Source organism: Tachyglossus aculeatus, chromosome 14 (genome assembly GCF_015852505.1).
Source record: "Tachyglossus aculeatus isolate mTacAcu1 chromosome 14, mTacAcu1.pri, whole genome shotgun sequence".
Classification (NCBI taxonomy): Eukaryota; Metazoa; Chordata; class Mammalia; order Monotremata; family Tachyglossidae; genus Tachyglossus; species Tachyglossus aculeatus.
Window position 1 is genome coordinate 15,400,635 of NC_052079.1, and position 27,320 is coordinate 15,427,954.

The 27,320-nt window shown below is 42.7% G+C and overlaps 1 protein-coding gene across 3 annotated transcripts in view; it reads left to right on the forward strand.

The window, feature by feature from the left end:
- MIPOL1 (mirror-image polydactyly 1) overlaps positions 1 to 27,320 on the forward strand; it is a 220,038-nt gene that overhangs the window by 15,548 nt on the left and 177,170 nt on the right. For all 3 annotated transcript variants that reach the window (XR_005453861.1, XM_038756380.1, XM_038756381.1), the window contains exons 3-5: positions 3,860 to 4,082; positions 6,247 to 6,379; positions 10,408 to 10,513. Coding sequence is in view for 2 of the 3 variants with exons in the window: in XM_038756380.1 (XP_038612308.1) it covers positions 3,860 to 4,082; positions 6,247 to 6,379; positions 10,408 to 10,513 (462 nt within the window). In the remaining variant the exon portion in view is untranslated. The remainder of the gene's footprint in view (positions 1 to 3,859; positions 4,083 to 6,246; positions 6,380 to 10,407; positions 10,514 to 27,320) is intronic.

Sequence of the window (27,320 nt, forward strand, 5' to 3'; positions counted from 1 at the left end):
GTGGTTCCTAGGGTCTGGAACCAGTTTCCTTCAAATCAATCAATTAATCAATCAATCAATCGTATTTATTGAGTGCTTACTGTGTGAAGAGCACTGTACTAAGCACTTGGGAAGTACATGTTGGCAACACATAGAGACAGTCCCTACCCAACAGTGGTCTCACAGTCTAGAAGGGGGAGACAGAGAACAAAACCAAGCATATTAACAAAATAAAATAAATAGAATAGATATGTACAAGTAAAATAAATAAATAAATAGAGTAATAAATATGTACAAACATATATGCATATTTACAGGTGCTGTGGGGAAGGGAAGGAGGTAAGACGGGGGGATGGAAAGGGGGAGAGGAAGGAAGGGGCTTCCTCAAAACGCCAGTGGATGCCCTTCATCATCCCATCATAATCATAATAACAACTGTGGTATTCGGTAAGCCCTTACTATGTGCCAGGCACAGTACTAAGCGCTAGGGTGGATACAAGCAAATTGGGTTGGACACAATCCCTGTTTGACGTGGGGCTCACGGGCTCAATCCCCATTTTACAGATGAGATAACTGAAGCCCAGAGACGTTACTTCCCAAGGCCCCACAGCAGGCAAGTGGCAAAGCCAGGATTAGAACCCAGGTGCTTCTGACTCCAGGCCCGAGCTCTATCCACTAGGCCACTCTGCTCCTTTTGGTGTTGTAGGATTCAGAAAACATGATAATATCTTGTTTAATACCATTAGAGTTTAGTAAAACATCAATCATGCCTCCTGGTAACCTTTTGTCTTTCCAGACTGGAGTCTAGACTGTAAGTTTTCTGTGGGCAGGGAACATGTCTACCAACTCTGTTGTAGTGTATGCTCCCAAGTGCTTAGTTCAGTGCTCTGCACACAGTAAGCGCTCAATAAATACCATTGATGATGATGATGATGAGTCCTACCATTTTCAATCAATGCTCCGAAAGAAGCGGCTCCATCACTTTGATCTTCATAGTTGTTCCTTTCGGTAGCCTCTCCTGCTCTTGCGATTTCTGGTTTTTTTTCCTCTGTTCGGTATGTTTATGTTCTTTTCTTATTTTAGTTTTAAGCTGCTGTCTGTTTCTTAATCCTCCATTTTAACCTTGAAGGATGTGTTTTGGTTTTTTTCTGTGACATTTGTTAAGCGCTTACTATGTGCCAAGCACTGTACTAAGGACTGGGGTAGATACAAGATACTCAGGTTGGACATAGTCCAACTTGGGGCTCACAGTCTTACTAGGAGGCAGAGGATTTAATCTCCATTTTTACAGATGAGGAAACCGAGGTGAAGAGAAAGGAAGTGACTTGCACAAGGTCACACAGCAGACAGGTGGTGGAACCACAATTAGAATCCAGGTCCTCTGATTCCCAGGCTCGTGCTCTATCCATTAGGCCACACTGCTTCTGTTTATAGTCAGAGATGATACTAATGAACTAACTAATGTCCCCTTAGACAACGAGCCGTATGTTTTATCAACCAATCAATCAATCGTATTTATTGAGCGCTTACTGTGTGCAGAGCACTGTACTAAGCACTTGGGAAGTACAAGTTGGCAACTATGTGTGTGTTCTATGTGTTTTATGTGCTTTCTATAACGCTTGTCCTGTTATAATATCCCGTTTCTAGACTGTGAGCCCGTTGTTGGGTAGCTCCCGTCTCTATATGTTGCCGACTTGTACTTCCCAAGCACTTAGTACAGTGCTCTGCACACAGTAAGCACTCAATAAATATGATTGAATGAGTGAATATCCAGTAAATGAAAGGGGCAAGACAGTAACCAAGGGCTTTATTTGCTTCTTACATTTTTAGCCAAAAAAAAATACACCAAAACCAAATGAGCCAATTATATTAGATTTCTATTTTCACTTCTCCCATGCTACTATCAGTGCAAGGTTAAAAAGTACCTTTAAGCCCCTTTGATTGTCTCCAAATAAGCAAGTGTCATTGTGGAGTGAGGGGATCAACAGAAAATGATTGAGTCAGGAAGAATGAAAATGTGTATATTCAGTTGGATGTGAAAATAAGTATGCAGAGTGAAGAGTGACAATGTGAACAGAGCAAGGAGTTATGCTCTTATCAAAGTAGAGGATACCAAAATTTCAATGTTAGGCAAAAAGTCTAGGAGAAATGCTGAGTTTCCCATAATTGCGATTGCGCTTTATAATTCTAGCGGAACCTAGAAGTATGCATTGATCCCACCTGATAGGCTAATTGATGGGAATTCATATTCCTATATATTTAATGTTTCATCATTTATCCTTTGATTAAAGGGACATTTGGAAAACTAACTTGGGATAGTATAGTATAATCCCCTTTAGACTGTAAGCTTGTTGTGGGCAGGGAACGGGTCTGCCAACTCTTTTATATTGTATTCTCCCAAATGCTTAATGATTGATTGGTTATGGGATCATATCATATAGGGCAAACTGTGGACTGTTATTGGGCTCAGAGGCACGTTATTCCATGCGCAAACAAAATTACAATCCGGAGACCACAAACATGGGTTAACCTGAGTTGAAGTTGCAGAATCAGCACCTGTCCATCAGTCCATCTGATTTATCCAAGAGCCCTTTTATCATTTTAATTTGCCATTTAAGCAGCATTTTCTTCCATGAGTTTTCATTACCTGCTCACTCAGTCCGCTGGAATTTCCTAAGCGACGACTTGTGTATGGGAATGTTCCCACATGACCAACAGGGAGATGGTGGGCTGGAGGGAGAAGCAGTGTGGCCTAGTGGAAAGAGCTTGGGTCCAGGAGTCCGACGACCTGAGTTCTAATCCCGGCTTCACCACTTAATAATGATAATAATAATAATGGCATTTATTAAGCGCTTACTATGTGCAAAGCACTGTTCTAAGCGCTGGGGAGGTTACAAGGTGATCAGGTTGTCCCACGGGGGGCTCACAGTCTTAATCCCCATTTTACATATATTTTTCATATATAAAAGGTATATATAAAAGGATTTATATCAAAGATATATGCGCATCTTATCTGTCATATATTTTTAGTGTCCTTTTTCCCACCTCCACTCGATTGTAAGCCCTTCAAGGGCAGGGGTCATAACACTATTTATTTTGTTAATGATGTGCATCTAGCTTTATTTCTATTTGTTCTGACAACTTTGACACCTGTCCACATGTTTGGTTTTGTTGTCTGTCTCTCCCTTCTAGACTGTGAGCCCGTTGGCGGGTAGGGACCGTCCCTCTATTATAATAATAATAATAATAATGGTATTTGTTAAGCGCTTACTATGTGCAAAGCACTGTTCTAAGTGCTGGGGAGGTTACAAGGTGATCAGGTTGTCCCACGGGGGGCTCACAGTCTTAATCCCCATTTTACATATATTTTTCATATATAAAAGATATATATAAAAGGATTTATATCAAAGATATATGCGCATCTTATCTGTCATATTTTTAGTGTCCTTTTTCCCACCTCCACTCGATTGTAAGCCCTTCAAGGGCAGGGGTCATAACACTATTTATTTTGTTAATGATGTGCATCTAGCCTTATTTCTATTTGTTCTGACAACTTTGACACCCGTCCACATGTTTGGTTTTGTTGTCTGTCTCTCCCTTATAGATTGTGAGCCCGTTGGTGGGTAGGGACCGTCCCTCTATTATAATAATAATAATAATAATGGTATTTGTTAAGCGCTTACTATGTGCAAAGCACTGTTCTAAGCGCTTATCTGCTGTGTGACCTTGGGCAAGCCACTGAGTATTTCTGTGCCCTCTAAAGCTGGGTAGCGATGCCCTTAAAAAGTAAAAAAGTGTTTTTCTTCAACCAAATGACAGGCCCGTGGCAATTTACGATTTCACGCTCTGCCGTGGCTCCTGCGGTGTATTTTCCATCCAGGTCCGCCCCGTTGCCACCCGAAAGTGGAGATTCCACAGGAAGAGCAAAATCCTCATCTGCCCGAGCATGGAAAGCCGCTCCAGCCGCGTGATGAACCTGTGGGCCCGGCAGAGTGTGAGAACGAGAGCCTTTGGGTACCAAGTCCGAAGAGCCTCCCGCCTGTGGGGGTGGAGCGGGCCCCTCTCGGTGACGTCGAGGACTATGGTGCTCCTGAAGGACCCAGGTGAGCACGGGCCCCCTCCCCTCCCTTCATGAAGAAATGAAGGCCTTTCTTCATCCCTATTTCCATATCCAGTGGGACATGCAGTAGCGATCCTTACAAAGCATGGTTGATAATAAGGGTGGAACGGGTCGAGCTTTGGACGGACTTCCTCTTCAGCGCTGCGCTTTTACAGTTGCTTCGGGGATTTGGGTCCTGCCCAATTCTAATTCTGTCTTTGAGGAGGATTCTGCTATGAGCCCTTTGAGTGTGGTGGCCACGGAGGCTACAGGGAAATCTGGGGCTTCTTCCTCCTTTCCAAAGAGTCTTCAACAGGCTTCCCTTTCGGTCAGGGGGGAGTCCCCTTTTTTTATCTTGAATGCCACAGGATGTGAGAATGATGACAGTAATAATTGTCGCATTTCTTAAGCGCTTACTATGGGCCAAGTACTGGTCTAAGCACTGGGGTGGGTACAAGCTCATCAGGTTGGACAGAGTCCCTGTCCCACATGGGGCTTTACAGTCTTAATCCCCCTTTTAAAGATGAGGGAACTGAGGCACGGAGAAGTTAAGCAGCTCGTCCACGGTCACACAGCAGACGTGTGGCCGAGCCGGGGTTAGAACCCATGTCCTCTGACTCCCAGGGCCGTGCTCTCCAGTCTGAAAAAAATAACAATAAATATAATAACAATAAATAAACCATAAGTAACTTGGAATATTTGGTTAGCGTTTAATCTGTGCCCAGCACTGGGCTAAGCACTGGGCTAGGAACGAGATCATCAGACTGGACAAAGTCAATGCCCGACATGGGGTTCCCAGTTTTAGAGGGAAGGAGAAGAGGTATTTAATTCCCCATTTTCAGATGAGGATATTGAAGCCCAGAGGTTGTGACTTGCCCAAAGTCACCTGACGGGCAAGTCGTGAAAGAAAGCCCCCTTGAATCAGCATTTCTTCATCCCTGTTTCCATATTCAGTGGGACATGCAGTAGCAATCCTTCCAAAACATGGTTAATAATAATAATGACAGCACTTATTAAGTGCTTACTATGTGCAAAGCACTGTTCTAAGCGCTGGGGAGGTTACAAGGTGATCAGGTTGTCCCACGGGGGGCTCACAGTCTTAATCCCCATTTTACAGGTGAGGTAACAGGCCCAGAGAAGTTAAGTGACTTGCCCAAAGGCACACAGCTGGCAGTTGGCAGAGCCGGGATTTGAACCCATGACCTCTGACTCCGAAGCCCGGGCTCTTTCCACTGAGCCACGCTGGTGGTTATGTTTTTTGTTACCTCTCACGCTATTGCGGCTGGTGGTCAGCGACGTCATTCCCTTTCACCGAAGAGGGGTCCTTGGTTACAAATCTGCTCAGAACCACAGGCCAAAGCTGGTCATAGAAATGGGGTGAAAAATCGCAGCCCTTAAACATCGAGTCCTTTGCCTCGCCAATGAGCCGATGTGGGAGGGACAAAAATCACCAAATCATCAATCATCATCATCAATCATATTTATTGAGCGCTTACTGTGTGCAGAGCACTGTACTAAGCGCTTGGGAAGTACAAATTGGCAACATATAGAGACAGTCCCTACCCAACAGTGGGCTCACAGTCTAAAAGGGGGAGACAGAGAACAAAACCAAACATAGTAACAAAATAAAATAAATAGAATAGATATGTACAAGTAAAATAAATAAATAAATAGAGTCATAAATATGTACAAACACATATATACAGGTGCTGTGGGGAAGGGAAGGAGGTAAGACGGGGGGGATGGAGAGGGGGACGAGGGGGAGAGGAAGGAAGGGGCTCAGTCTGGGAAGGCCTCCTGGAGGAGGTGAGCTCTCAGTAGGGCCTTGAAGGGAGGAAGAGAGCGAGCTTCCACTGGCTGGACACCAACTCCATCCGAGACACTGCTAAGCAGTAGCTGTTGGTGAAGCCCGCATCATTTATCTAATATATATACTGTGTGCTCTGCACACAGTAAGCGCTCAGTAAATACGATTGATTGATCGATTGACTATATAACTGCCTGGGCCTTATATAGTTTCATCAAGCAGCCAAAGTTCTGTAGAAAGTTAAACCTTAAATTTTTTTCCCCAATTATTGATCGTTTTGGAGGGCGGGAGCCCCACTTGATCACCCCCGGGAGGATTATTATAAATTACCCCTGTTGATAACTGGCTTTGTTTGTTGCAGAGGAAGGACATATGGAGGCAGTAGTTGGGTATATGATTTTATGGGCCCTTCTCAGGTTACAGCAGACCGAGATAAGGAGAAGACTGTCGCACTCCTAAAAGAAATGGACATTCTCCGAGCAAGCAATAAAAAGGTACTATATAGATAGTCTGATAATTGTACAGTGTGCTTTAACTGTTCACCTTCTAAATCTATTTTTCAGCCATCATAATTCATTTTATTATTTGCTCGATTTTAATGCTTCAACAATAGCTTTATGTCACTGCCAATTGGTCCCTCGGTATATGTTTAACTTCGAGATTGGCTAAGAGAAGAATCTTTTTGTTTCTTTTGTGTGCTCCAAGGCAGTGATATCACTTCCTTCATCATAAAGATATAAAGCACTGGGAGCATGTAACCAAAGGGCTATTCATTCAGGTTTTACGGTATTTCCTTCAGAATTATGGAGAGTGGGAAATACAATAAGCTGGTGTCATATTCCTTTTTTAATAGTATTTTTTATTTTATCAGTATCTGTGCCCTCTGTTTCACCTCCGTAGTACTTAGAGTTGAACTCTGAGGTAGGAAAGTCTGATAACTGTTTTCCCAATTGTCTCATCCCATGGTTTCCCCCCGGTGTGAGTTGTTATGCCGCGTTTCACCCTCTTTTTGGGATCTTTTTGGGAAGCAGCATGGCTCAGTGGAAAGAGCCTGGGCTTTGGAGTCAGAGGTCAGGGGTTCGAATCCCGGCTCCACCGCTTCTCAGCTGTGTGACTTTGGGCAAGTCCCTTCACTTCTCTGTGCCTCAGTTCCCTCATCTGTAAAGTGGGGATTTAGACTGTGAGCCCCCCGTGGGACAACCTGATCACCTTGTAACCTCCCCAGCGCTTAGAACAGTGCTTTGCACATAGTAAGCGCTTAATAAATGCCATTATTATTATTATTATTATCTTATTTCCTCTTCCCACTTTAACCAGTGGGTGTTTTTTTAAGCGCTTACTCTGTACCAAGCGCCGTTCTCAGCACCGGGTTGGGCACGGTCCGTGTCCCACGTGGGGCCCGCAGTCTTAATCCCCATTTTACAGATGAGGTCACTGAGGCCCAGAGAAGTGAAATGACTTGCCTGAGATCACGTGGCAAAGCCGGGATTGGAACTCAGGTTCTCTGACTCCCAAGCCCGTGCTCTAACCACAGGGCCACACTGCTTCCATTATGGATTCATTCATTCATTCTGTGAGCCCACTGTTGGGTAGGGACTGTCTCTATATGTTGCCAATTTGTACTTCCCAAGCGCTTAGTACAGTGCTCTGCACATAGTAAGCGCTCAATAAATACGACTGATGATGATGATGATTCATTCAATCGTATTTATTGAGCGCTTACTGTGTGCGAATAAAGAAGGCTGGCAGAACTGGGATTAGCACCCTAGCCCTGTGCTCAGAAGACGGACAGTAATAGAAATGAATAAATGATAGATATTCATTCATTCGGTCGTATTTATTGAGCGCTTACTGTGTGCAGAGCACTGTGCTAAGCGCTTGGGAAGTACACGTCAGCAACATATATCAATCAATCAATCAATCAATTGTATTTATTGAGCGCTTACTATGTGCAGAGCACTGTACTAAGCGCTTGGGAAGTACAAATTGGCAACACATAGAGACAGTCCCTACCCAACAGTGGGCTCACAGTCTAAAAGGGGGAGACAGACAACAGAACCAAACATACCAACAAAATAAAATAAATAGGATAGAAATGTACAAGTAAAATAAATAAATAAATAAATAGAGTAATAAATATGTACAACCATATATACATATATACAGGTGCTGTGGGGAAGGGAAGGAGGTAAGATGGGGGGATGGAGAGGGGGACGAGGGGGAGAGGAAGGAAGGGGCTCAGTCTGGGAAGGCCTCCTGGAGGAGGTGAGCTCTCAGCAGGGCATATAGAGATGGTACCTCCCCAACAACGGGTTCGCAGTCTAGAAATGGGCTTCATCCAGCCAACTGTTGGTGAGGATGCAGATACAGAGTCACGAGTGTCAGGACAGAGGATAAGGGTCGAGGCCGTGATAGCTGGCGATCAAAAAGACCGTAGACTATTCGGGCTGGGGGGTCAGGGGTGCTGCCTGCTGCCATCTGCCACCCCACTACCCCCAGCACTACAGGAATTGAAGCAGCATGGCTCAGACGAGGTTTCCAATCCCTGCTCCTCCGCTCGTCTGCTGTATGACCTTGGGCAAGCTGCTTAGCTTCTCTGTGCCCCAGTTCTCTCATAATAATAATAATAATAATGGCATTTATTAAGTGCTTACTATGTGCAAAGCACTGTTCTAAGCGCTGGGGAGGTTACAAGGTGATCAGGTTGTCCCACGTGGGGCTCACAGTCTCAATCCCCATTTTACAGATGAGGGAACTGAGGCCCAGAGAAGTTAGGTGACTTGCGCAAAGTCACACGGCTGACAATTGGCGGAGCCGGGGTTTGTACCCATGACCTCTGACTCCAAAGCCCGAGCTCTTCTCCACTGAACCACGCTGCTTCTCCTAATAAATAATGTTGGTATTTGTTAAGCGCTTACTATGTGCAAAGCACTGTTCTAAGTGCTGGGGTAGATACAAGGTAATCAGGTTGTCCCACGAACGCTGTGAACCCCACGTGGGACCAACTGATGACCCTGTACCTACCCCCGCATTTAGAGCAGTGCTCAGCACCTAGTAAGTGCTTAACAAATATTATTATTATTATTATTAATTACAGACCATCTACTCAGGGACTTTTTCTTATACTGGGGCTCAGTTCCGGCTGTCTCCCACCACTGAAATGTGGACATGTACCCTTGAAAAACTTGATATCCACCCCACCCTGAGTCCCACAGCCCTTCTGAACACAACCGTTTATCATTTATTTCTAAGTCTACCTTCCACTCGAGTCACTTCAATTCTCTGGGCCTCAGTAACCTCATCTGTAAATTGGGGATTAATATTGTGAATCTTACGTGGGACAGGGACTGTGTCCAACCTGACTATTACTCTATTTATTTATTTATTTTATTGGTACATATCTATTCTATTTATTTTATTTTGTTAGTATGTTTGGTTTTGTTCTCTGTCTCCCCCTTTTAGACTGTGAGCCCACTGTTGGGACAGGGACTGTGTCCAACCTGATTATTACTCTATTTATTTATTTTATTGGTACATATCTATTCTATTAATTTTATTTTGTTAGTATGTTTGGTTTTGTTCTCTGTCTCCCCCTTTTAGACCGTGAGCCCACTGTTGGGTAGGGACTGTCTCTATGTGTTGCCAATTTGTACTTCCCAAGCGCTTAGTACAGTGCTCTGCACATAGTAAACGCTCAATAAATACGATTGATAATGATGATGATGATGACTGTTAGCTCCTTATGGGCAGGAACACACTCACCAAATCTGTTGTGTCGTACTCTCCCAGTGCTTAGTGCCGTGCTGTGCATACAGTAAGCGCTTGATAAATACCATTATTGATTGATCGATTGAAAGCAACACCCATCAGCCCCAATTCTAAACAACCCATTTAAAAGTTTCCATTTGGGGCTCCCGATGAACAACTCCTCCGCAGAGTGAAAGTTAACCGTGGAACCTTTTTCCGAGCCCAATTTCAGGAGCCGAATTACTTCTCCAAACCTAAAAGCCGGAAGGACATGTGACGTTTTGGTTCTCCATTGTCTGTCTTTGTGTTATTTATATTAACATCCATCTGTAACATCTATCCGTGAGAAAGAGAAGCAGCATGGCTTAGTGACAAGAGCACGGGTTTGGGAGTCAGAGGACGCGGGTTCTAATCGCGGCTCCGCCACTTGTCTGCTGTGTGACCTTGGGCAAACCACTTCTGCGAGCCTCAGTTTCCTCATCTGTAAATTGGGGATTAAGACTATGAGCCCCACGTGGGACAACCTGATTACTTTGTATCTGCCCCAGCGTTTAGAACAGTGCTGGGCACATAGTAAGTGCTTAACAAATACCTTTATTATTATTAATAATGTCTGCTCAGTGTGGGCAGGGAATGTGTCTGTTTTTTATTATATTGTTCTCTCCCAAGCGCTTAATACAGTGCTCCGCACACCGTAAGCGCTCAATAAATACGACCGAATGAAGCGTTGGCAGACTGCCAGTTAAGATGCTCCTTGTCGATCTGTCGAATTCAGCTTCGTGACCAGCTGGAAGAAAAGGATGCAGAGCTGAAGACGGTACAACTTGAGCTGGAGCTCCTGGAACAAGCCACAGAAGCCAAGATTGCCGAAAAAACAGCAGGTAGATGAGAATTGGCGAAATGGTCATATGGAGCCTATTCCCGGCTTCTAGGTGACGTGGCCCAGGGAACGTTAACTTATTTGCCGAAGGAGGGGAGATTTGACTTTTTTTTGGCTGTTTGGAGTTGCTTAGAAAATAGGTGGCTTTAACATCCTGGTACTGGTATTAGTAAGAGCTTTACCTGCATTCATACTGATTTGGGCATTAAATGCATTGTTAACACCATGTCAATCCAATCACAAAAAGGTTGTTTGTTTTGTTGGAAGGTCTTGAACAAACAAGGAGAAATAATGATTACCAGTGCCTCTACCTTTCAACCAGCAGTTCAAATACCACTTATTGTTTTAGCTCCTTCAGAGGGAGAGTTCCCCCTGTTCAGGCCAGTGGAAAGTGCACTTTATGCAAAAATCCGTTTTCAGGGAATTCATCGATTTTTTTCATCCGATGAGGTGGGGGGGTGATGACGATAATGCTTTTGCACAAGGAATTAAAGCCAGTCTACTGAGTGAAAGGTTGCTAGTGTGTAGAGTGAGGTCCCTAAAGCTCAGTGGATATGAGATGGGAGAACACAAGTTAGCCAACAAATAAGACATCCTGTTCAAGATACATACCTTCCATAGAGCGTCTTTTCACATTTTTTTTCCCGGAATTGCCGGGAAAACTGAACTTACAAACAAATAAACACCCGTGCCTATTTACATGCTGTGTCTCTACACACTAGTTTCATGTATTTAGGAAAAAAGAATATCTCAATTTGGTTATTTTTTTATTGAGTTATTTATGTATATTAATGTCTGTCTCTCCCTTTAGACTCTGAGCTCGTTGAGGGCAGGGAATGTGTCTGTCTGTTGTTATATCGTACTCTCCCAATTAATACAATTGAATGAATGAATGAATAAGATGATTAGAAATAATATATTTTATGAATTTTCACTTTGTCTGTTTCCTGGTTAAACGGAGCAAGTACAGTAAATTGCAGTAGCATAAGGGACTGTTTTAGCAACCGAAAGTTGCTAAATGGATTGTTTTGGGGGTTCGTTCTTTGTTTAATAAGCGACCCTCCTATTTCTTGGGTAGAAAACTGATTAACCTGTTTCTACCCCGTTGCTTAGAACAGTTCTTGAAACACAGTAAGTGGTTAACAAATACCATCATTCAAAAAACGTCACATATAACCTGGTAGATATATATAACCTGGTTCTCCGGAAACCAGAACTCCATGTAAATAAGTTGGATTATATTCTAAGTTTGTGTTTGTTTTTGAAGTGCCTGCAGACTAATTCATATTGGTAATGCATGTTCAAATGTTGCAGAAATGTTTCAGTAGAAGTCCAGCATTCTTCATGGATAATCCTAGACAATTTTGATGCTTGCATAAATATATTGTGGCGATCGAAACTCGTTTCCCAAATGCACAGCCACAGATTTTAATGTCATCTAAGACTAGGCATGATGGGGTCTCTCAGGACTGCAGAGTTTGAATTGTACATGTTGTATTGGGGAGAAAACTATTTACCAAGTTCATTATCAAATATCATAACTAAATCATTGGTAAAGCTTCCAGCAAAGTAACTATTTTGGGGGGATATATTCCCCTGCCTCTCATGTCGTTTACATGACAAAGGATAATCAGTCAATCCTTAGTATTTATTGAGTGTCTACTGGGTGTAGAGCACTGTTCTAAGCTCTCCTTGAGGTAAGGCTTCATCAAGAAGCGGCATGGCCCAGTGGAAACAGCGTGGGCCTGGGAGTATGAGGACCTGGGTTTTAATCCCAGCTCTGCCACGTGTCTGCTGAGTGATCTTGGGCAAGTCACCTAACTTCTCTGTGCCTCAGGTACCTCATCTGTAAAATGGGGGATTAAGACTGTGAGCCCCATGTGGCCCAGAGACTGTGTCCAATCAGTCAATCAAAAGAAAGGGCAGGAATATATGCTGAGAGAGTCTCAACCCCCTTCTCTTCAAGCCCTGGCCTCTTGGACTCCATGGGTTCATTGATTACAAGACATGGACCTCTATGTCTGAATTTGGAGTTAGAGTGGATCTCCCAGCTGATAATGATGAGAATGATATTTGTTAAGTGCTCACTATATGTGCCAGACACTGTACTAAGCTCTGGGATGGATGGAAGATCATCAAATTGGACACAGATCTTATCCCAGATGGAGCTTACAGTCTAAGGGGGAGGGAGAACAAGTATCACATCCCCATTTATCCCCATTTTACAGATGAGGAAACCAAGTCACAGAGAAATGAATCAATCAAATTTATTGAGTGCTTACTGTGTGCAGAGCAGTGACTTATGATGATATTGATGGCATTTGTTCAGCGCTTATTATGGGCAAAGCACAGTTCTAAGCACTGGGGGGGATACAAGGTGATCAGGTTGTCATACATGGGGCTCACAATCTTAATCCCCATTTTACAGATGAGGTAACTGAGGCTCAGAGAAGTTAAGTGACTTGCCCCAGGTCACACAGCAGACATGTGGCAGAGTCGGAATTAGAACCCATGACCTCTGACTTCCAAGCCCGGGCTCTTTCCACTGAGCCACGCTGCTTCTCTACTTGATGATGATGGTGTTTATTGAGCGCTTACTATGTGCAAAGCACTGTTCTAAGCGCTGGGGAGGTTACAAGGTGATCAGGTTGTCCCACGGGGGGCTCAGTCTTCATCCCCATTTTCCAGATGAGGTAACTGAGGCCCAGAGAAGTGAAGTGACTTACCCAAAGTCACACAGCTGACAATTGGCGGAGCTGGGATTTGAACCCATGACCTCTGACTCCAAAGTTCGGGTTTTTTCCACTAAGCCACGTTGCTTTTCTATCGCTGCTTATCCAAGGTCACACAGCAAACTAATGGCAGAGCCGCGGTTAGAAGTTTACTAGGGGCAGGAAACATGTCTACCAACTCTTTTACGTTGTACTCTCCCAAGCAGTTAGTTCACTACTCAGTAAGCTCTCAATAAATGCGATTGATTGATTGATCGATTGAATGATAACTCAGGTTTTCAGGCTCCCAGCCCCATGCTCTTTCCATTAGGCTTCTCATAAAGAGGGCAGAGGGCAAAATGAAATTATCCCACTAAAACTCCCCTACAAAGAAGACATTTATCCTCTACCTTTCAGTAGACCCTTTCGGAGAAAGAATGATCGGTATTGTAAAGGTCATTGGTATGGTCACTGGGGAAACACAACCCAGAATTCAGGTCCAACCCCCATCACCTTTTCAAGGACTCCCAATCCCAAATTCCCCACCTTAAAATAAATAAATAGCTAGCTAGACAAGTCAATCAAGCAAGCATTTCTTGTCACTACGTGCAAGAGCAGGACGAGAAGAGTTCCCTTCGGTGGAGGGTTGTGGGCAGACACGTAACCTTGTCCACAAGGACGTTTCATTGGGTATAACACGCAAGCTGGCCAAACGTAACCCGCAACCCAGATATGGGAAACGGTGCCTAATTGATATGCGTTTAAAGGGGCATTTGGTGGATGAAACAGTGGTTTTCCAGAATAGATATTTCACAAACACTTACCACTTTGGTGATCTTGAAAAGTCAGGCTGTGAGCTTCATATCTGCCATACCCATTTGCAGAGAAGCAGGGTGTCATTATGACTGAGTGGTTAGAGCACAGGCCTGGGAATCAGAAGGTCGTGGGCTCTACTCCCGGCTCTGCCACCTATCTGCTGTGTGACCTTGGGCAAGTCACGAAACTTCTCTGGGCCTCAGTTACCTCATCTGTAAAATGAGGATTGAGGCTGTGGACTGTGTCCAATCTGATATGATTGTATCCATCCCAAGTGCTTAGTGTACAGTGCTTGGCACACAGTAAGCACTGAAAAAATACCATAATTATTATTATTATTACTTGGCGATTGGATTTACTCCCTCTCTAGACTGTATGCTTGTTGTGGGCAGGGAATATGTCCATTTATTGTTATATAGTACTCTCCCAAGCACTAAGTACAGTGCTCTGCAAACAGTAAGCTCTCAATAAATGCTATAGAATGAATTTACCAGGAAGTTTGCTCTATCAACCCCTCTGTGTCAATTATTTTCTTATTTTCAAAGTTTATATTTTGGTAGTGACTAGTGGCTCTTTTCACCTTAGAGGAAAGTTTTTTTTTTCCTCTTCAGGAATGGCTTCTAGTATATGAAATTACCACATGCCCCATAAAACATCTTATGACAGAATTACTGCAAAAGCTCACCCAGCACTGAAGTGGGTTCTTGGAAGGCACTGGGCCTTCTGAAACTGCTTCTTTTGAATCATGGAGTAGATGTCTAGGTTCTTGAAGCCTCTGATTTTTCATAAATGCTTAGACAAATCATTTTGAACAAGGATGTAAAGGTTTAAAGATCTGCATCCACGACTTCAGCAACCATCTCTACACAGATGATTCCTTAATCTTCCTCTCCAGGCTTGACCCATTTTCCTTCTCTCCGGTCTGGCATTTCCTCCTGCCTTCAGGACATCTCTGTCTGCGTGTCCCACCAGCACCGCAAACTAAGCATTTCCAAAACAGAACACCTCCTCTTTGCATCCAATCCTTGTCCTTTTCCTGACTTTCCCATCACTTTTGACAGTACCACAATCCTCCCTGTCAAAAGCCCATGACCTTTGCATTATCCTCAACTCATCTCTCTCATTCAACCCATATATTTATTCTGTCACCAAGTCCTGTTGGTGCTATCTTCACAAGATTGCTAAAATCTGCCCTTTCCTCGCCATCATCAATCATCAATCGTATTTATTGAGCACTTACTGTGTGCAGAGCACTGTACTAAGCGCTTGGGAAGTACAAATTGGCAACATATAGAGACAGTCCCTACCCAACAGTGGGCTCACAGTCTAAAAGGGGGAGACAAAACCAAACATACTAACAAAATAAAATAGAATAGATATGTACAAGTAAAATAAATAAATAAATAGGGTAATAAATATGTACAAACATATATACATATATACAGGTGCTGTGGGGAAGGGAAGGAGGTAAGATGGGGGGGATGGAGGGGGGACGAGGGGGAGAGGAAGGAAGGGGCTCAGTCTGGGAAGGCCTCCTGGAGGAAGTGAGTTCTCAGTAGGGCCTTGAAGGGAGGAAGAGAGCTAGCTTGGCGGATGGGCAGAGGAAGGGCATTCCAGGCCCGGGGGATGACGTGGGCCGGGGGTCGATCGCGGGACAGGCAAGAACGAGGTGCGGTGAGGAGATTAGCGGCAGAGGAGCGGAGGGTGCAGGGTGGGCTGGAGAAGGAGAGAAGGGAGGTGAGGTAGGAGGGGGCGAGGTGATGGACAGCCTTGAAGCCCAGGGTGAGGAGTTTCTGCCTGATGCGCAGATTGATTGGTAGCCACTGGAGATTTTTGAGGAGGGGAGTGATATGCCCAGAGCGTTTCTGGACAAAGATAATCCGGGCAGCAGCATGAAGTATGGATTGAAGTGGGGAAAGACACGAGGATGGGAGATCAGAGAGAAGGCTGATGCAGTAACATCTGAACAGCTGATCCAAGCACTTGTAACCCAACTTCACTGCTTCATCAGCCTCCTCTCTGACCTTCCTGTACCAAATCTTTGTACCAAATCTGTACCAAATCTGCAACAATCCAGTCCCCACTGTTTTCAAATCTACCAATCACTGTGATCAGCAACAGCAGTATATAAGCCCATTGTATTGGGCATTCAGGGCCTTTTCCCTTGAGGAAATGAGCCCACCAGGTGCATTACCCCCTATTCGGTCTTCGGGCCCTTTTCCCTTAAGGAAATGAGCCCGCCGGGTGCGTTACCCCCTATTCGGTCTTCGGCCTTACCAATAAAACTTTCTTAAAACTTTCAGCAGTCACATGCTGTCTGACTAATTCTTTAGTCGCCCGGCGACTTGGTGGCCATCTGGAACAACCACCGCCATCAGCGTGAAGTATGGATCCATCCCCCCCGCCTTACCTCCTTCCCTTCCCCACAGCACCTGTCTATATGTATATGTGTTTGTACGGATTTATTACTCTATTTCTTTATTTTACTTGTACATATCTTCTATTTATTTTATTTTGTTAATTTGTTTTGTTCTCTGTCTCCCCCCTTCTAGACTGTGAGCCCACTGTTGGGTAGGGACTGTCTCTATATGTTGCCAACTTGTACTTCCCAAGTGCTTAGTACAGTGCTCTGCACACAGTAAGCGCTCAATAAATACGACTGATTGATTGATTGATTTTATAAACCACCATTTTAGAGGCCCATGGTATCGTGTGGGCTACAGAACAAAAAATGCCCCAGGTGTCCAAACGGAAACCCTGGATGGCTAACTGGCCAAATAAAAGAGGTCATCAGCAGGAAATTGTCTCCTTTCAAAAATGGAAAGTTTCCCCCAAGTGAGTTGAGCAGAAAAGTCCTTTGCGAACGGCAGTTGTGGAGCAAACAGGAAATTAGGCAGCCAAGAGCATGCCGTGAGAGTTGCCAAAGTTAATATCGGATGAATCCTTAATTACATCAAGAGCCGGAAGCAGGCAAGGAACTTGGAAAGGCCACTCAGGAAGGCACAGGGCAGGGTTTTCACTGCAACGGGGCCTATTGGAAAGAACACGGACCTGGGTTCTAATTCCACCTCATTCATTCATTCAGTCATATTTATTGAGTGCTTACTGTGTGCTGGATGAATCTGGTTGCCACTTTTTTTTTTTTAAATGGTATTTGTTAAGCACCTAGCACTTGTTTTGATGCCTGTCTCCCCATTCTAGACTGTAAGCCCGTTGTGGTCAGGGATTGCCTCTCTTTATTGCTGTATTGTACTTTCCAATCACTTAGTACAGTGTTCTGCACACATTAAGCGCTCAATAAATATGATTGAGCGAGTGAATGTGCCAGTCACTGTACTGAGTGCTGGGGTAGATACATGTTAATCAGGTTGGACACAGTCCATGTCCCTCATGGGGCTTACCATCTTAATCCCCATTTTACAGGTGAGGGAACTGAGGCATAGAGAAGTGAAGAGACATGCCCAAGGTCACGCAGCGGACGAGTGGCCGGGTCGGCATTAGAACTCAGGTCCTCCTGTCTCCCAGGCACAATAGGTCTCGCTGCTTCTCAACTTCGGCGCCTCAGTTTCTTCATCTGTAAAATCCCTGTTCTCCCTCCCGCTAAAACAGCGAATCTCACGTGGGAAAAGGGACTATGTCTGACTGGATTATCTCGTTTCTACCCCAGCGTTTAGCACCTTGCTTGGCACATGGTAAGAGCTTTAGAAATCCTGCAATTATTAGTAGTATTAGAAGTGAGGAGGGGCGGGTTTTCTGCCGAAATGAGGAGAAAGCCCTTCATTAATCCAGGTTTATCCTAGAGATACGGCAGCAGCAGCTGGAGAGGACAGCTTGCCCTGGGTGGTTGTGGAGGGATGTGTATTATATCTATCTATCTATCTATATATATCTTTATCTATATTATATAGATATAATACACTTTTATATGCACTTTATATATATATATATATATATCTATATAGATCTATATAGCTATATCTATATATGTATATCTATATAGATCCATCTATATAGATATATATATCTATATATCTATATAGATGGATCTATATAGATCTATCTATCTATCTATCTATCTATCTACATATATATATATATATATATATAAAGTGTATAAAAAGTGTATTATATATTGTGCATGACCTAGCGGCTAGAGCACAGGCCTGGGAATTAGAAGGTCATGGGTTCTCATCCCGGCTCTGCCATTCATCTGCTGTGTGGCCTTGGGCAAGTCACTTCACTTTTCTAAGTGCTTAGTACAGTGCTCTGCACACAGTTAGCGCTCAATAAATACGATTGATGATGGGCCTCAGTTACCTCATCTATAAAATGGGGATCGCCACTGTGAGCCCAATGTGGGACAGGGACTATGTCCAACCCACTATACTTGTATCCACCCCCAGTTCTTAGTTCAGTGTCTGGCACATAGTAGGCACTTAACAAATGCCATAATTATTATTAACTTCCTCTCCTTCCCTATATTATACTCTCCCAAGCACTTAATACAAGTATTATGGCACATAGTAGGCACTTAACAAATGCCATAATTATTATTAACTTCCTCTCCTTCCCTATATTATACTCTCCCAAGCACTTAATACAAGTATTATGGCACATAGTAGGCACTTAACAAATGCCATAATTACTATTAACTTCCTCTCCTTCCCTATATTATACTCTCCCAAGCACTTAATACATGTATTATGGCACATAGTAGGCACTTAACAAATGCCATAATTATTTTTAACTTCCTCTCCTTCCCTATATTATACTCTCCCAAGCACTTAATACAAGCATTATACTTTCACCAGCGCTTACTATGGTGCTCTGCAAACAGTAAGTGCTTAATAAATATGATTGATTGAATGAATGAATACAGTGTTCTACACACAGTAAGTGTTCAATAAATAGGATTGATTGATTGATTGATTGATTGATTGATTGATGATCCCCAGCCTGGCCAGAACTTCCAAATCACAACCGCCTGGGCCATCAGCGACTGTGGTCACTGTTGACCCTGGATGCTGACTGTCCTATACTGTTAATAATTATCATAATTTGGCATTTATTAAGCACACGCTACGTGTCAAGCACTGTACTAAGCACAGGGGTAGATACAAGATAATCAGATTGGACTCAGGCCTAGTGGCAAGAGCACCGGCTTGGGAGTCAGAGGACCTGGGTTCTGATTCTGGCTCTGCCTCTTGTGTACTGTGTGACCTTGGGCAAGTCACTTAACTTCTCCGTGCCTCAGTTTTCTCATCTGCAAAATGGGGATTAAGACTGTGAGCTTCACGTGGGACAACCTGATAACCCTGGGAAGCAGCGTGGCTCGGTGGAAAGGGCATGGGCTTTGGAGTCAGAGGTCATGGGTTCAAATCCCGGCTCCGCCCCTTGTCAGCTGTGTGACTTTGGGCAAGTCACTGAACTTCTCTGGACCTCAGTTCCCTCATCTGTAAAATGGGGATTAATCAATCAATCAATCGTATTTATTGAGTGCTTACTGTGTGCAGAGCACTGTACTAAGCGCTTGGGAAGTACAAGTTGGCAACATATAGAGACAGTCCCTACCCAACAGTGGGCTCACAGTCTAAAAGATTAGGACTGTGAGCCCCCAGTGGGACAACTTCATCTCCTTGTAACCTCCCCAGCACTTAGAACAGTGCTTTGCACATAGTAAGCACTTAATAAATCCTATCATTGTTATTATTATTATTATTATTGTATCCACCCCAGCGCTTAGAACAGTGCTTGGCACGTAGCAAGCGCTTAATAAATACCATAATTACCAAGCCCCAGAGGGAGCATATACTAATCCCTAGAGAGAGCACAATAGAAGCAAGTTCCACATGCCCTGCCCTCAAGGAGCTTACGGTTTCCATGTATCATGGAGGAGTCCTAGCGTTTTTCACAGAGTAAGTTCCCTTGACGAGTGTCTCTCATGACTTTACTCTTCCTACAAAAGAAATCTAACAAAATGGCACACCAGCAGTCTCAAAGGATTAATGGGGAGAATCTGTCTCAGAATTTCACTTTAGAAGGGATTAGCGTGTGTTTGCTGCTGACTTGTAAACGATAACTTACTGTAATGCTGTTTGGCATATATTATACTGTACATATTAGGGGATGTTTCAGACAAGGGCAGCCCAAGCTTGAATTATGAATTATTTATCCTTTGAATTAGAACTGCTATCTCCTCCCAGAAAAAAAAAATCACAGAAATAAAGAAGATGCTAATACTTCTTAATTAGACTTATTCGATCATCTGGCCCAAGAGCTGAGTCATTAATCTAACATCTGGCCAGTGGTTCAGTCAGCCTGTTCAATTCAATAATTTTCCGTAGTCCTGAAAACCCCCGGTGAAGATAATAATTCAAATTAGCAGTCGCTCAATTTTTCACTATTCTTTTGCTCTAGTCAACTTTACAGGCAGTGTTTGGAGAATGCCGTTAGAGATTTTCTCTCCTCTCCTAAGATTCGCCACTTTTCTTGTTGTGCTTTCATTTTCTTCACCAGCTCACTTTCCATTTCTTCCACTTGACAGTCTCCCCTTTAGATGTTAGTTATTTTTCTTTCTTGCATGTCATCCATTAAAGATTAGCTGCGGAAGGTGGAAGCATGGAGAGATTATGAATGCCAGAACAACTCCTGTGGAATAATAATCAGTTTTTGGTATTTAATGCTGTTTGACTTTTGCAGACACATTTCTTATTAACCTTTGGTACAAAGAGAAATCCAGGTTCCCGATATCTCATGGAGAAGATGAATCTGAGATCCTCTTCCAATTAAACTGAAATAAGGCCAATATTGGGCTTTAGGCAAAAGAACCCCATACTTCCTAACTCTTGTGTTTATAAACCTAAATCTATATGTGACTTTCTAAATTTTAAGATGCATGCGATGCCGATATGCTCGCTAATTAATTTTTCCTACGGTATATTCATGCCTACCATTTCCTTAATTTCGTCCCTTCTTTTCGTCTTCGGAATTATATGCAAACCCATTCCTCTACCTCGTGCTTAATGATTTTTTTTGACAAAGTGACATCTCTCAAGATGTTATTGATTGGCTGAAGGCTAGCATAAAAAGACGTTCCTTTCAGAAACCGTGTCTATCGTTCGGGAAAATGGATGCTTGCAATATTCGGGTTAAGTTGCTTTTCTTTTCCAGTGGGAACAGGAGTAGCGGTGGAATGTAAATACCAGTAAGTGGGTGAAAGAGTATATGAGTTTGGTCATCAAAGTGAACCCAGTAGTTTGCAGGAGTACAAACGAAGACCCAACTGGTGGGAAAAGCAACCCGTTTCTGCTACGGCCTTTTGTTGGGCTGTTTGGGTCGTACGTAGGATGGTGATTCAATTCCATTCGATCGTATTTATTGAGCCCTTACTGGGTGCAGCGCACTGTATTAAGCGTTTGGTAGTGATGATGGTGGTGATGAGAGGCTATAATCAGGAGTTGGTAAGGATTTTGCCTTTGTTTGCAAGGAAAAATGGAAATGCTTTCACTCTCTTGGCACCAATGACCTGCTCATCAACGTGGTCTGACGAAGGGTCCTTTTAACATCCCGATCTGTTGCAGGAGCGGGGGAGGCTAAGGCATAATTCAGTGAGGGTTTTGTCAAAAATTGCACCTCTCTTAGAGGTTAAAGTGATGGACTGTGCAGTTCGGGGAGACGTTATTGTGTGCGATGTAGCCGTGGGATTAGGGTAATACAGGATCAGGGGCTCTAGGCAGGGGAGGCTGGTGGAAGTGAGGGTGGCTTTTAGACTGTGAGCCCACTGTTGGGTAGGGACTGTCTCTATGTGTTGCCAATTTGTACTTCCCAAGCGCTTAGTACAGTGCTCTGCACATAGTAAGCGCTCAATAAATACGATTGATTGATTGGCTTCAAACCCACCCATTTCTCCCGGTGGAAATCCCTCTGTCAAGCCACGTTGGACGGTTGTCAAGGAAGCAGTTTGACCAGGGACGGCATCTGCTAGACTGACTCTAGTTACAGGAGCCGCCGAGGCCACCGGTGCGTTTGGAGAGCTCGTATTAGCACAGTACGGCCAATTTAATCATTTTCAAAACAGAAAAGATTACCTATTCCATCAGAGCCCTTTGAAACTTTTTTTTTAAAAAAGGCCAACTACTAAAACTTTTGTAACAGGGGAAAAACTCCATAGGAGAACGGCAAAAAAATTAGGCACATTTAGAGGAAACTTAATTTTAGTGTACTAAACGGGAAAACTTTCACATGTGAAGCTTTTGAGTGTTTCCGTACAATATTTCGCATCAGTACAGATTTCTTCAACAACCAAATCACACAAGGAGAAAATGCAGTGCAATCTATATCACCGTATTAACTGAAGAAAAGTCGAACTGGAGATGCTTCTAAGTTTTATTCTTCAGATGGATCACAGATACTGTCTCTGGTCTAAACCTTAGTAAAATGGGGCTCATTTAGTTCAGATCCAGATGGGACATCTCTTTGAAAGTGAAATCATACATAGCGGTTTTTAAAAATCACCTCAAATATTGTGGGGATGGTTTTTAGCGTTTTAAAATGAACCTAGGGCTGTCAGTTGAATGGAGAAAAAAAGATTGTGACATTTTGAAACCTCTCTCGAGCTGGAATTCTCAAACATGCTTTTTACTGCAGATTTGAAAAATTACCCATTGAATTATTTCTGGGTCTAAATTTTTCCACTTAAAGAAAGTTTAAGAAACACGATAGTCTTATTAAAGAGAGAGGAGTGAGAATCAACTCCTGTTAAGGACTCTGGCGAAAGAAGGAGCTGTGTATTAAGCTTTGTGATCAGGTCAGTGCTGGTATCCAGCCATTGAAGAATGGAAAGGAAATAGAGCTAGAGGGAGTTATTTTAGTGGACTGATTTTTCTTCTCTTCTGCATCTTTTGCACCTGGAGAAAAGAAAGAGCATTTGGGGAATAAATATATCCCAGGAAAGACTTCAGCTGGTACAACGTTCACCTGGAGAACATGTTCAGGAAAAATGAGAAACCAAGAAAAAAATGTGAAATTCAGTGCCAGTTCAGTTCCCAACCTGTTGCTTCTTGCTGTCATGTTAGAGAGGGGTAGAAGTTCAAAGACTCTTAATTACCAAATATACTATTTCCTTTTTGATTGCTTTGCAAATACACACAGGGTAAACCAATCCCACACACTTTACTGTTCTAGGGAAAAAAAGAGAAGCACCAGTTTGTTTTGAAATTGAAGCTCTAGTTTGTTTTGAAATTATTTTTTAAGTCAAAATGGTGCAATCTCTCCTAACTGCTTCTATTCCTTTCTCATGTTGAATTTGTTATAAAAAAAAACAACAAAACAACTCTCCCCAACAACCTCTTGGACGTAATTAATGAAGGGCGATCATCAATTCAGAGCCAACCTGGAAGAAAACCCCAGGTCATAAGTAGTTCAGCAGTCATAAGTAGTTCAGCAGCCGCTAATCCAGAATACTCCAACTCAAACGAAAAGAGCACTCGGCCTCTTCAACCGTTGCTATTAGCTGGGTGTTTTGTTTACTAGTGGCTTGAAAGTGTCCAATAACTAATTCATTAATTCCGCCAAGACACACAGCTATTATTCACAAGAGAAAAATCTTCCAGGACATTACCTCAACGGGGACTAAATGTGGATATTTGCTTTAAGGGTGTTTTTCTGTTTTTATTTTTTACAAAAAGAGGAATATTAGGTAGCGCCTTGCTGTATACTCAGCGCTTAGAACGACGGTGCTTTGCACATAGTAAGCGCTTAATAAATGCCATTATTATTATTAGTATTGTTATTACATGCCGGGAAAAAAAGCAGAAAAAGCCAAATCGTCCATCCATATCAATCAATCAATCAATCAATCGTATTTATTGAGCACTTACTATGTGCAGAGCACTGTACTAAGCGCTTGGGAAGTACAAATTGGCAACACATAGAGACAGTCCCTACCCAACAGCGGGCTCACAGTCTAAAAGGGGGAGACAGAGAACAAAACCAAACGTACCAACAAAATAAAATAAATAGGATAGAAATGTACAAGTAAAATAAATAAATAAATAAATAGAGTAATAAATATGTGCAACCATATATACATATATACAGGTGCTGTGGGGAAGGGAAGGAGGTAAGACGGGGGGATGGAGAGGGGGACGAGGGGGAGAGGAAGGAAGGGGCTCATATGTGACTGGGGCAGTCGTGGTTTTGTGGTAAGTGGTGGGAGAGCCAGTTATCCTGAAAGACAGTGTTAATCCGAAATTTCCAGTGATCAGGCCAGGATCGGTGGCCCGACCCCGGAGCTTGGCATTTGGGATCCGAGCGATAATCGTCGACAGCTACCGAGAATGATGCTCCGAACCCTCCTAGTTCTGTCTCCCCCGCCCCCCCGCCACCCCTGTATTTTTCCATTTGGATTTTCTGTTTGCACATACAACCTCCAGGATGTCAGCAAACAGATTCTTTTTTCTTCCTGGGGAGCATCCCCTCCCCCAAAGTTACATTGTCTGGAGGCCCGTGAACCAATATTTAACCTAGAACGCTATCCAACGCGCAGCCTCCCTCCTACTGTATTTTAAAGGTGGTTTAAAAAGTGGGAAGATAGCTTTGCCAACAGAAGCAGGTTTTACTAAGAAAATATGTACACTGCTTTGACTCAGTAAACTCATACGCAGTGTGGTTCAGCTTCTTCATATTTACCTTTGCCCATATTAGAAAACAATTAGCTTACTAAACAAATTTGAGTATTTGGGGAAAAAAAATCTACTTTGAGTCCTTCTCATTTGACTAAGAATTACAGGATATTTGATAAGCTTGTTTAAGAATGGAGATATCCAAATATTATTGTAAACACCCAATGATTTGCTTTACCTGCAATATAAGTATTTTACTTGGTTGGCTTACATAGTAGCTAATAATATTTGTTAATGTAATTTAACTGCTGTGAACCTTTACTGAACAAATATTGAAATTTATACAAGTCAAAGAAAGAGAATCTCTAATGACTTTTGTAAAAGCTTCTATTTAATAGTTACGGAGAAAAGTTTGTATGACATACCAGATGCAATTAACAGTAGATTTTACATTTAATAAAAAGAAAGAAGCATGCGTATTTGCTTTATTCATTCCATCATAATTTGCATTAGAGCTGTGGGTGTTTAATGAGCAAATTCCAACTAAAATGCTATATTGATTTTCTAAGTGAACTTTGTCATAGTCACCTAGCTTGGAAAAGCTCAGTGTTTACAATTAAGTTTTCTCCTCTTAAAACTAAAAAATGTTTTTCAGTTGCTGCATTTAGCATATCGATCTTGTTGAACTAAAGACCTCTAGAAAAGAGCGGTTGCTCAACCATCTATCTAATAGATATCACTGAATTATTCCCAAGAAATATCACTCTTGCCCTTGACATTATTAGAAAACTTCCAGTGCAACGAATAAATGTTTGTAAGTAAATGCTACGTTCTGTTTTAATGAAGGCCTTTTATCTTAAACATCGCATGGGCTATTATTTTATCATCTTTTGTAATGACTCAGTACTTCACAAACACAGATCGCATTCCTACATGTGAGTATTTGATAATCCCTGAAAATTTTAAATGGCACAAATACAGGAGAAGGATGACAAATCTTATTAATCATTCAGGGTGAAGGAAGTATTGATGAATAAGACATCTGTATTTAGAAGTGCAACTGAAATTGGTATTAAAGGATCCAGTACTACAGCCATGCTTCTAATCAATCGAATCAATGTCAATCAATCAATGGTATTTATTGAGTACTTACCGTGTGCAGAGTGCTGTACTGTGTTCATGAAAATAGAGACCTACATCAACTGTCTAATCTACAGAGATCGCATGAGCCTTTGAACTACCCTCTTGCTGGGAGGAGAAGCAAGGAGCCTCGTAGAAAGAGCACAGGCCTGGGAATCAGAGGACCTGGGTTCTAATCCTGCCTCTGCCACATATCTGTTGGGTGAACTTGGGCAAGTCACCTGACTTCTCTATGTTTCATAGTGTTCGTAATTTCAGGAGTTCCGTTTGAACTTTGGCATATGCAGTATCGTTGTCTTCCTTTGAGTATTTATTGAACTCAATCAATCAATCAATCAATAGTATTTATTGAGCGCTTACTGTGTGCAGAGCACTATACTAAGCGCTTGGGAAGGACAAGTTGGCAACACATAGAGACAGTCCCTACCCAACAGTGGGCTCACAGTGTAAAAGGGAGAGACAGAGGAGAAAACCAAACATATTAACAAAATAAAATAAATAGAATAGGTATGTACAAGTAAAATAAATAAATAAATAAATAGAGTAATAAATATGTACAAACATATATATATATATACAGATATATATATATACATATATACAGATATATATATATACAGATATATATATATACATATATACAGATATATATATATACTCATCCCAGATACTGCCAAACTCTGTGGACAGAGTGCTCTCAGATAACAAACGGGTGGAGTAGTTATTCTTTTGTCAATGGTCTCTTCAAAGTTCTGGGAATTTGGAAGATATGCTACAAAATGTCCAGTAGCAATGGTTTCTTTGAACGACTCTTTTTAGTTATTCGATCAATCCATTGTATTTATTGAGAGCAGCGTGGCTCAGTGGAAAGAGCACGGGCTTTGTAGTCAGAGGTCATGGGTTCGAATCCCGACTCCACCACATGTCTGCTGTGTGACCTTGGGCAAGTCACTTAACTTCTCTGCGCCTCAGTTACCTCATCTGTAAAATGGGGATGAAGACTGTGAGCCCCACGTGGGGCAACTTGATCACCTTGTATCCCCCCAGCGCTTAGAACAGTGCTCTGCACATAGTAAGCGCTTAATAAATGCCATCATTATTATTATTATTATTATTATTGAGCACTTACTGTGTGCAGAGTACTGTACTAAGCACTTGGGATGTTCCCTGCCCACAGTAAACTTACAGTCTAGAGAGGGAGGCAGACATTAATGTGAGTAAATTACAGCTATGTACGTAAGTGCCGTTGGGCTGAGGGCAGGGTGAATAAGAAAGCAAATCCAAGTTCAAGGGCAATGCAGAAGGGAGTCAGAGAAGAGTAAATGAGGGCTTAGTCCAGGAAGGCCGCCTTGGAGGAGATGTGCCTTCAATAATAATAATCATAATAATAATGACATTTATTAAGCGCTTACTATGTGCAGAGCACTGTTCTAAGCGCTGGGGAGGATACAAGGTGATCAGGTTGTCCCACGTGGGGCTCACAATCTTAATCCCCATTTTACAGATGAGGTAACTGAGG